The 11,946-nt window shown below is 35.3% G+C and overlaps 1 protein-coding gene across 1 annotated transcript; it reads left to right on the top strand.

Moving 5' to 3' along the window:
• The first annotated feature begins 1,879 nt into the window (after positions 1-1,879).
• LOC101300512 (succinate-semialdehyde dehydrogenase, mitochondrial-like) lies at positions 1,880-10,029 on the top strand. Its single transcript, XM_004293749.1, has 20 exons — positions 1,880-2,127; positions 3,534-3,647; positions 3,943-4,042; positions 4,252-4,300; positions 5,110-5,197; positions 5,296-5,406; positions 5,733-5,795; positions 5,926-6,036; positions 6,712-6,777; positions 6,881-6,958; positions 7,058-7,135; positions 7,280-7,346; positions 8,011-8,096; positions 8,218-8,250; positions 8,332-8,364; positions 8,607-8,707; positions 8,906-8,991; positions 9,112-9,218; positions 9,313-9,390; positions 9,770-10,029. The coding sequence occupies exons 1-20, from the start codon at positions 2,026-2,028 to the stop codon at positions 9,806-9,808; spliced, it is 1,590 nt and encodes a 529-aa protein (XP_004293797.1). The 5' UTR covers positions 1,880-2,025; the 3' UTR covers positions 9,809-10,029.
• The last annotated feature ends 1,917 nt before the right edge of the window (positions 10,030-11,946 follow it).

Below are 11,946 nucleotides of genomic sequence, written 5' to 3'. Positions count from 1 at the left end.
GAGGAGGAGGGGCTGCCGCCGGGGCCCATTGCTGGTGGTAGGGGTGGATGCCGACGTTGGCCATGTGGTGGATTTGGAGGTAGGGGGAGAGAGAGAGAGAAGGTAAAACGATTAACCAGGGCTATTTTAGTCATTTTAGTCGAGATTGATGTCATTTTGAAAGTTTAGGTATGAAACTAATTAAAAAAAAGATGAGGTATCAAACTGATTTTAGACCTAAAGTTCAGGGTAGTAAACTGAATTTTTTCCTTTATTTTTTGTGTTGGAGAATAATCTTATCATTTTGATAGTTGATAATTCAACTTTTTGTCATGTAATTTTATTGTCAAGAAGTGCCACATTAAACCACTTTTATTTGTCATACGCATTAAACCATTTGGTGTGGTAAAATTGTTCGAGCTGCTTAGTATGGAACCCCTATGTCTAGAGTTTAAAATCTAACTCTTACTAGTTTGTGGCCAGCAGGTGTGAGGGGCTTTTAGGCCTGTGTGAATGCGTGAAAAATTAAAGATTAGTTTGGCATTGTGGAAATCCAATTTGTGAGTGCATCGTGAGTTTTAACTTGTTGACACTGTAATCCGCTATGTCTCACATGTATTAAAGTATGTGTGCGTGAACCATTATTCTGCTGGTAACGTGGATACTCTCGTGAACCTTATTATGGATATTGACTCAGGAAAATGACAATTTCATTAAAAACAAGGATTTTAAAGCCATCAAAACGAGGGAAACATCAATGAGCGAGAGACCCTAATCGTTTTATGAAAGTAATATTTGTTGGTCTTCCTCTTTAAAGGTTCTTGTTCCACATTCACACCCCAACCAATGCTACAATTATTTTCGATAAGGAGTTCTGGGTTTCACTTACTTGGGATATGTATTACTGTATATACCTGGCCAGGTCCAAATACGACTACTGAAAACTTATATTGAAGTGTCAAATTAAGTAGGCTAGCTTTACTACTTCTCAAAGCAACGAGAATACGAGATTCCTACGTTAAACTAAAGATAATTTGGCATATTTTGTTTTTAAGGAAGACCATTATCTGCAAAAATGTATGAATAGAACTATAGAAGCATGATGGCCCCTTAATTTAGTGTGATGTAACTGATGTTAGCATTATCATCTGGTAACTATCATCTATTTTCCAATCTTCATTTAGACTCGATCATGGATGTTGTCTGCCAGTTTGTATCATCTATAAAACCTGTTGTAATAGGGTTTTTTTGTTTCCATGAGGAAAATTGATATCGTAATAGGTCTTGCTAAAACTTTACACTTTGAATTAGTATTTTAAAGTTGTCTGCGGAATTTAAGTTGTACAAAAGTACTTGAAAAATGGATATTTGAATAGCACATCTATCTAAAGAAGAGAAAGTTAAAAAAAAAAAACGATCAGTGGAATTAACATATAGCACACCATTTATGAAGCTTTGTGAATTACACAACTTTTGGTCACGGCAAACAAAAACAGAATATGACCAAGGTATTAGAATGAACTGGGGTGATCAATTGGAGTTGATCAGTAGCTATCAGTCGATACAGAAACTTACCAAATGAAAAAACAGTAAAAGAATAGGTAACACTAGACAAAATGACGATCGTTGTTAAACAAGTAGATAGACGGTTCAGTCATGAATTTACAAGAACCAACATATACGAATAAGATTGAGTTTGGACGCAGTCATCCAAGCTAAGTTTGGACTCAACTAATTTCTGTATTGTATTCGGAAATTGTATTGTACTAGGTCAGGTTTCCAATGTATTCTATAATTAAAACTTTTAATCGGTACTATGTAATGTTCTACAACCAGAGGCTGCTATCAACGGATAATACACCTGTTAGGATTAAACTATTTTTTTTTTTCGACAAACGCCAGACTGCCAGAGGGTGCAACAAATCGTCAAAACTGAAAGGACAGAGTTTCAGCGAGTGAGAGTCTGGACTGGAGCTGTTGAACAGAGTATAGACCAGAGAGTTCCCTCGAAGTCGAAGAAGAAGAATAAGGGAAGAGACAAGATAGATGACACTGATGATGGCGTCACGCATGGTGGCAGCTCGATCCTTCGGGGTCGTTTCACATTTGTCTTCCATGCAATCCCCAACTCCTCTCTCAGTTCGCCAGGTAAACCCCCAAGTCATCTCTGATTATGTGTTTTATATTCGTAAGCGAAAAACACATAATCAGAGCCTCACACTGCGACTTAAGGACTAGTGAGTGAGAGTAAGTAATGGTTTTTGTGTTTCTCTGTTGAGTCTGTTTGGTTATGTGTGTGGGAGTGTTTTGATTGTGAATGTTGGTGAAAGGTTTGAACTCTTTTGTCAATTTGAGTTGGTGTTTTTGTTGGGAACTGAATGCTATTGCTATGTTGATAGAACATACAAATTGTGTTCTGGGTTCTGATCTTGAAATTTCTGAATGTTTCTAGAAACACCCTTTCGATTTTGTTGTGTTTGTGATCAAAGATGGGGCGTGTTTGAAAATAATTGTGGTGAAAAAGAGTGAACCCTTTTCAATTTGAGTTGGGTTTTGGTAGAAACTGGAGATCAATTCTATTCATTTATGTGACTGTATGAGTGTGTGATTGTTTTGATTGTGAATTTTGATGAAAGGAATGAACTTTTTTTAATTTTAGTTGGGTTTTGATAGATATTGAAGGTCAAAAGATTGATCAGGTTGACATTATTGGTCTGGGTTTTAATTTTGAAATTTGTGTATGTCTCTAGATCACCCTTTGATTGTTGTTTTGTGATCAAAGCTGGGTATGTGTGGAAATAATGAGTTGAATTAACTTTGGATGTTGTGTCACTTGTGTGTTTGTTTTGACTTTTGAGTCTTTTGACTGTGTATGCTGGGGGGTGAGATAATGAACTGTTGAACTTGAGTTATAACTTGAGTTAGGTTTGGTTAGTAATTGAAGATCAATTTGATTAAGATTGATCAGGTTGGCAACTTGTGTTCTGGGTCTTGATTTTTCTTTTCTATTTTTCTAGAAAAGCCTTTGAATGTTGTCTGTGATCAAAGACAGGTCTGCTTACACTAGTAAGTGATGGTTTTTATCCCCCGCTCCAGCCTATCCATATATGTATGTATAAGTGTGTGTTTGTTTTGATTGTGCATGTTGATCTATGGTTAAAATTGAAGAACAGTTTCAATTAAGGTTAATCACCTTGGCGAGCAGTGTTCTGGTTTTTGACTTTGAAATTTTGCTATGTTTTTTTTTTGTGTGATCAAATATGGGCCTGTGTGAAAATAATGGGTTGGATTAACTATAGATGTTGAAAGGATTTTGGAGGTTGAAGATACCCACGTTTAGATTGGAACCACAAACTGCTAATATACTTTATCAAGTGTCCCTTGCTTTTGAAACCATTCACACTTCAAAATTTAAAGTTGATAGTTAAAAGCGCACTTGCAAATTGAGAAAACCTGTGGAGTTTTTCCTCTATAGTATTTATTCTTAAGTTCTTTTTTTTGTCATACCAATATTCTTGGATGTAATGATATTTGATTGCTTAAATGGATGTCAGCTTAGCATGGACGCAAAGGGCTTTGCTTCTCGGCTTGTTGATGCTGGTCTATTACGTAGTCAGGCTCTTATTGGAGGGAAATGGTCTGATGCATATGATGGGAAAACTATAGAGGTATGAATGAAGACCATTTTCCTTTCCTCTAATGCTTATGCGTTTAGATGATATTTACAATAAAGTCTACACTTGTTATCTAGTCTATCGTGCTTCATATCTTTTTCATTAATTGTTTTTTGTGCTTAAAAGAATGAAGGAGCACCTCTATTGCTTACAAGAATTTGTTATAACCTTTCGCTGCACTAGGTCCCCTTACCAACCTTTCGCTGCACTTCGCTTTTTTTTCTTTTCTTTTATATAAAACTTAATCTTGTCAATTTTCTGATATCGCCTCAATTTCATATCATTGTAGGTTCACAACCCAGCAACTGGTGATGTCATAACAACCGTCCCATGCATGGGTCAAAATGAGACAAATGATGCAATATCTGCAGCCTACAATGCATTCAGTTGTATGAGCCTTTTGACCTCTCCAACATTTGTTAAAAACTTCAAATTAGATATTTGTAGATTTATTTACTCAAATTAGCGTAAAAGGAACTATATTGTATTTAGTGTATAATATATATATATATATTAATTATATTCGATCATATTTAACACAGCAGTTGTGAAAATTTCGGTTACTAATTCAAGTATTTAAACTTTTGTCTGTCTATAGCGTGGAGCAAGGTCACTAGTGTTGAAAGGAGCAAGTGTTTAAGGAAATGGTATAATCCCTGCCCTGGTTCTCTTGATCTCTTTGTAAAATAATTCATCTGCTCTGTTTTTGTAGTAGGGATTCTTCCTAAATGCTATGCAAGCTTAATCAGTATTTGAAGTACAAACTACAAAGTTAACAGAGGAAGTACTTAACAGACTGTTGTTGTGTTTCTGTCATTATCTGCGAATTTGGTCATATTATTTGCATTATTATTTGGATTATTATTATTACTACTTTTTTTTATTATTATTAGTATTATTATTGAATGTGGTTGTTGCTTGGTCTATCAGATTTCAATGTTCAACTGCTTCGATAACAAATTCTCTGGATATGCTTTTCCTTGAATCTATGTGGAAATAGTATATATAAAGATAGATCATCCCATTTTTCTGGTGTAACATATCACGATTGATACAGTGTAGTGCTTAGTGCTAAGTGGTGGGAAGTAACCACTTATTTCTTACTTGTGTAAGATATTAGTATCATTATATACAACCCAAGCAGCATTTTCCATGATTGAATATTGGTGTTGTTAGATAGTACTCTTGCTGCATTTGTTAGGCAATTCTTGTCCGCTTGTATGTTAGTGTTGAATTTGCAATGTTCTCGTTTAGACTTTCTACCTGAACTAATGTGGTTGATAGTGTTTTGGATATCTGAGCACTAGTTGTTGAGTCGTTTGAAGGTGAACTCTGTACTTCCAAGTTGTATGAATAATATTCTATGGGAGCTCTTTATGTTACTCTTCAATATGCATTAGGATGCTGGGAAATATTATACAGTTGTTGAAAATCTTATGCCTTCCCATCATTTAAGGTACGATCTACTCATTTCCCATAAGGAAGAACTTGGACAACTCATTACCCTGGAGCAAGGGAAACCTTTACAAGAAGCCATGGGTGAGGTATCACATTTCAGACTCTATATAAGAAATTTTGCAATTACCTCTAGCATTGCATTTTACTTGTGTTTACCAAGATGTCATGACCTCTGATGTTACAGGTGACCTATGGAGCTGGCTTCATCGAGTTCTTTGCTGAAGAGGCAAAACGTGTATATGGTGATATAATTCCATCACCTCTTGCCGATCGACGATTGCTTGTCTTAAAGCAGGTGACATTATATGTTTCTTTAATAAGTTGTTAATTCAATAATCAATTGTTGGGAAATATTTAATATTTTTGTCTCAGTCATATATTATCATGGTTCTCGTGGCATCTAAGACCCCGTTGGGGAGAACCATGATTCCACTGCAATCCCAGTTTCATCCAACAAAGGATAGAAACTTTATGATAATTATTCTCAATAAATCCCTACAAAGTGGAACTGCAGGGTTTTGAAGATTGCTATTATTGATGTCTAGTATAAAGTATTTGGGTGGAGGACAGGGGAGTGGATTTGTTTTATACTTGTATCTCATATAAAATTATCTTTTGCAGCCTGTAGGTGTTGTTGGTGCGATCACTCCTTGGAACTTCCCATTGGCTATGATTACCCGCAAGGTGGTTTTAAAAACTATTTGATGTTGCAGAATAGCCTTCGAACCTTTTTAATGTACAAATAATTTACAAGATCTCTGCTTCTCTCTCTCTCTCTCTCTCTCTCTCTCTCTCTCTCTCTCACTTTTTTCAGGTTGGTCCTGCTCTTGCATGTGGCTGTACAGTGGTCATTAAACCGTCTGAACTTACACCCCTCACAGCCTTAGCAGCAGCTGAGCTTGCCCTGCAAGCTGGAATACCGCCGGTAATGTTTCGTTTACCCTTCTTCGTTACTTATTAAGTACATAGTGAGTTGATGCTTTATTTGGCCTTGCGGGATTTTGTTACAGCAGCCTGCTTTGACATCTCTTGGCTAATTATTTGTTATTCATGAGCTTGGTATGCAATATTGGAGTGTTATTTGTTGTTCTGTGCTGGAAATGACTGTAAACCTTTTGCTTTCTGCTACAAGTGTTATGTTCTGTTGAATCATTAGAGTTTATGAGTGGTAATAAAATTAGATTTCTTGGACTGTTGCTTTAGAATTTGAGAGATTGCACAGATAAAAGCTTTAGGTATCTATAGTTTTATGAATTGTTGATGTCGGGAAGGACTTCTGTGATAATGATAGAAAGTGGGGTTTTCTCTTCAATCCCTGCAGATAACGAATAATTGACTAGAATCCTTATGGAGACTAAATCATCAATTTCTTCTCAGTAATCTGCATCCCTGTTTTAAATAGTCTGAAATAGACAAACCTGGATGAGGAGACATGTCATGGTATACTACTCTGTTGTTGCTACTTGTTGATCTTACATCATTTCTAAAGATTGTTGGGTTTCCAATTTATGTCACTTTATCTTGTTGTTCAGTCATCGGTCATTGCAGTTGAATTTTGTTCCCTCTTCCGTTTCTAATGCATTTACCCTTTCTGATATAGGGTGTGGTGAATGTAGTAATGGGAAATGCTTCTGCAATTGGGGACGCTTTACTTGCAAGTCCGCAGGTTCACACTATATATACCCATGATGGCTGTTTTCCTGTTGAGATGTGTGTAGTTATAATAAATGTAACACACTGACCATGAGTCTTTTATATAACTCATTCAGGTAAGAAAAATCACTTTCACAGGCTCAACAGCAGTTGGAAAGAAGTTGATGGCTGGTGCAGCTGGGACTGTTAAAAAGGTAAAGATATAGGCTGTAGGACAAAAATATATGCTGTTGTGAGGCTCAATGAACCATTATGTGATTAAAACCTTCTTCTTTTTTTCTTGGTTATTTAAGGTATCTCTTGAACTTGGTGGCAATGCACCCTGCATAGTCTTTGATGATGCAGATCTGGATGTGGCAGTAAAAGGAACTGTAAGTAATATTCTGTATACATCGTAACTGTCTTAGTAGAGAGATCATTTATATCTCTTGTTACTCTGTATATTTGGGTTCAAGGATTCCTTCTTTTTGTTACATTCATTGGCTGAATCATGCGAGACTTTTTTTCTTTTCCAGCTTGGAGCAAAGTTCCGTAATACTGGACAGACATGTGTTTGTGCTAATAGGATTATGGTACAAGAAGGTATGATGGAACCACATTCAACTAATAGTTTACAACGTTTATGCTTTCTGTTTGAAACCCATATTGCTGTTTGATTTGTACAATATTTCTAGTAAAGTGAATGATCCCTCAACCTTGTGTAAGGATGCTAAGATACATTGGATGTATATTACCAAAAAAAAAATTTAGGTTTTGGATTGATGGAAAAATGTTTGCGGTAATCTAATTATGTTCTTGATTTTTAAGTAGTCTAAATTGTTCATGCTTTTGATTGACAACTTATAATTTGTGATTCATATATACGTACCATTATTTGGTGTTGTTTGATCATCGACATCACCCATTATCTTGTGGGAAGTGTAGTAAAACATTGTGAAGTTGCTGCTGCCTGCTAACTTCACAATGCTTACTGATCTTTGTAACACCGAAAATGTTTTGAATTTGAAGGACTTGTATTGTTTTGAATTTGAATGTAAACTAAATATCTTGCTAAATGTTGTCTTTCTTTCACTTAAAAAAAGAAACATGTTTATATATGCATACTGGAGGTAGGTTTGATTATAACACATCATGCTTATGTAAAAGTAAGCTTTGACCGCATGTTACGTTAGAATTCTGGTTTTTTGGCTTAGCAATTTATGGCACTTAATTATGCTGGTTACTAAGTGCTGTTTCTTCTGTTTAGGTATCTATGAAAAATTTGTGGATGCTTTTTCCAAAGCTGTCCAGAAGTTCCAAGTTGGGCATGGCTTTAGTGAAGGAGTGACCCAGGTAGTTCATGCAGTGTTTGTCAAATTTTATGGTTTGCTCTACTGGGTTCCATACGACATTCTTGGATTAGCTGATATAGCCAGGAATTATGTGTTTAACTTATTGTTTTCATTTTGTGCAGGGTCCTTTAATCAATGAAGCAGCAGTACAAAAGGTTTGTTTTCTATACCAAATTGTAGTTATCTTTTTGTTTGTGATCCTCTTTTCATTTTTTTTTCTTTTGAATTTGTTACAGGTTGAGTCATTTGTCAAAGATGCCACATCAAAGGTACGTTAGTCTCTACATTGCTAATGAAATTGTTCTGATGGTGGTGCTGTATGGCATTCAACGTGGGTTAGAACTTAGAACTTGAACTGTTGGATGAAAAAGTAATCAACCTATAAGCACTTAACTGTTATGTTGCTATTTCACCAGTTCTCGCATGATCATGTTTTTTTTCAACATTAATGAACGGTACTTTTCTCACTACTCAGTCCTGACTTGCTTTCTATTATATTGATCTTTTGAAGGGAGCAAAAGTTGTTCTTGGAGCCAAAAGGCATAGCCTTGGAATGACCTTTTATGAGCCTACAGTTCTCAGTGATGTCAAGAGTGACATGATTATAGCAAGGTACACTGTCGAATAAATTGTATCATATCTTTTTCTTTTTCTTTTTTTGAATAATATCTTAGCCATACTTAATTTGGATAATCAAGTTGTCGTAATATCTAATTGTTAAATGAATAAACCTCGGCACTCATTATTGTGGGTAAGATTAAAGCAAGGCTGCAAGTCTACCTGTGCACTAAACATTTTGTCTTGGTTCAGAGAGGAAGTATTTGGACCAGTTGCACCTGTTTTGCGTTTCAAAACTGAGGACGACGCTCTCCGCATGGCTAATGATACAAATGCAGGTAATCTTTTGAACTTCGGCTCATATTCTGATACCCATTAAAAACTTTGAGAAAATGATACTTTATCCATTTAAATCATGTCTTCCTTTTATCTTCACATTCTTGTGCATGCATATGCAGGGTTAGCTGCTTACATATTTACAAATAGTGTACAACGATCATGGCGTGTTGCTGAAGCTCTTGAATATGGACTTGTTGGTGTCAATGAAGGGTTAATTTCAACAGAGGTAGGTCCTATATTGCATCTACCAACAACTTTGAATTTATTTATTCGCTTCAAATTACAGATTGATTAATGCGTTATTTTCCATTTCAATGAAGGTGGCTCCTTTTGGAGGTGTCAAGCAGTCTGGTCTTGGACGAGAAGGTTCCAAGTATGGAATGGATGAATATTTGGAAGTAAGTGGACTGAAGGATACCCCTTTCATTATCCTTGTAAGAGTAATAAAATTGTTAATGTTGATAGCTGTTAGAACCTGTTTACTCAGTAGGTTTACAGAGAGTAATATAACCTCAAAAACAAAGCACCATATCATAACTCAGAAGTGCGAGTAAAAGTTGCTTGTTTGTGGTTCCCTTTAGGATTGTATAGATCCTACATATGCCTTGTATGCTTATTTCTCTTCTGTAGTCCTTCATTGGTATATATTTCTTTCTATTATTCCTGCCATATTGATACAGAGATTAAACTGTATGCTATAAACAAGGTCCATGCACGACATGATATCATACAACTTCCACATGTGATGCTTAAGCAATTCTTCATCCTTTGTTGCAGATTAAATACGTGTGCCTGGGGAATATGAACAGCAAGTGATGTGCTTTGTTCCAATGTTCCTTGCGAGCTTAAAACACAAGTTGGAACCTGATGTAACCTTTTTGACTCCATAAACATGTTGTATTGCAAAATAAGTGTTTAGCTTTGATGTAATTTTGTGCAAAAAGAACGTGTCTTTGGTGTGCAGAACTGCAAGTCGTTAGTGTTAATATAATTTTGCAAGAACAGAAAGTAGTTCCATGATGTTTCAATTACGGTTTGTTCTTTTAACTTTCTGCACAACTTGAATCCTAGATCCATGACTTTCTTCAAGAATTGGGCGGGCCTATAGTAACTAGCAGTGCACCTTGAACGCATGCACAGAGACAAGAGTGTAAGACTTTCTCCTGGTCCAAGTGCAAAGCTTGCAAACGTCTGCCTTTGTCATCTCCAATTGCAAACCAAGCAAGCTTTTGTAAACGTCCGACTTCCTTAAAACTGCTTAGTTTGGAATTCCCAACCCTGTGCATAGCCAAATGGCATGCATTACACATGACCTCTATCTATCTAGGTAGGCTGCCCAGGCAATTGCTGATGTTTTCTAGTGTTGGTTGTTGTGAATTTGTGATCAAGATTTTTGGGTTGTGATTCAACCGGCCAATGTAACTAATCGTCTTATACGACAGAAAACTAATTACTTGGATACGAGATGGGTTTGAGATTAACAGAAGCTTTCCACCAAATTCTTCTAGATATGGTTTAGAAATGGCTCCATTAGCTGACAAAGGAGAGGAAAGATGATGGTGATTTGGCTAACATTTCTACCCCTAAGTTTGACATGAATAATATGGAAAGGACAACAGTGAGACAAATAAAAGCTAGAAGACCAGAAAATTCAAAAATAAAAATGAAAGTCAAGAAAAGATGTCAACAACTTTCTCCTTTGGTTTAAAATGTCTAATAGTATCACTATGCCCTGGAAACTGGAATTTATCTTGTCATTCTTGTAAATGTCAGTTAGTTGTTGCATAATTGAAAAAAATAAATAAATTAGGGAGCTACTATTACTCTCAAGAGAAACAAGAAGATGATAAAAGTTATTCGCATAATTCCATTTTCATGATACATCTGAAAATTGTAATTCAATGAAGAATTTGTGAGCTTTGAATCAATGAAAACAAATTTTCGAAGTAATTAACTAAAGTGAAGATTTTTGTATTTTGAATTACAAAGGTCTCTATTGCAAAATTCAATGGTCTAAGTAAAGAAAACTAGCTTATATTCGGATAAGGCTAGGATGTGTTAATGCATATGATGCATCAATTCTGTCCTCAAGTTGTAAAATGAGTCCTTAAAGTTGTAAAAAAAAATTAGATACAACATTAATTCTCATGTGTCCTTAAAGTGGTAATTGAGTCCTGAAAGATGTAACAACATTTTTGTAATCACTTTGAGGACTCAATTACCACTTTAAGCACATATTTTACCACTTTAAAAACACATGATGACTAATATTGTAACTAGAAAATTTATAATTTTAAGGACTCATATTACAACTTCGAGGACTAATATTACTACTTTGAAGATGAGGACTCAATTACCACTTTAAACACACATTTTACCACTTTAAAAACACATGATGACTAATGTTGTAACTAGAAAATTTATAATTTTAAGGACTCATATTACAACTTCGATGACTAATATTACTACTTTGAAGACTCATTTTACAACTTTAGCACAAAATTGATGCATCACATGCATTAACACATTGTAGAATTTTCTCTTATATTCTGTTCTGAATCTCTAATGTTTCCTATATATACTTTCATTTTACAGTTAAGCAAATACTGAAACCACTCAGCAAATACTTCTGAACACATACTGATGTAAACTATACCTTGCTCCATAGTGACAATTTATTTCTTTAATCTAAAACCTAATTTTAATTTCAAAACTGGGAAAATTACAAAGATTATTTTTAAGGAAAAATGCCCAAAAATAGCTAAAACAATGCCCAATCTAATGAAAACAAAATTTCATTGCCCATATCAATGATTCTTAATAAAAAGACATTTTCACCATTTTTAGTAATAACACCACCTCGTTTTTTTACATATCAAAATTCAACTTTCTCTCTTCTCTTTCTCTTTCTCTCTCTCCTCTCTCCTCTCTCTCTCCTCTCTCAGATGTGATCT

This window comes from Fragaria vesca, linkage group LG3, assembly GCF_000184155.1.
Source record: "Fragaria vesca subsp. vesca linkage group LG3, FraVesHawaii_1.0, whole genome shotgun sequence".
NCBI lineage: Eukaryota > Viridiplantae > Streptophyta > Magnoliopsida > Rosales > Rosaceae > Fragaria > Fragaria vesca.
The sequence above is the reverse complement of the archived record's forward strand: the minus strand, read 5'-3'. Positions and strand labels throughout refer to the sequence as shown.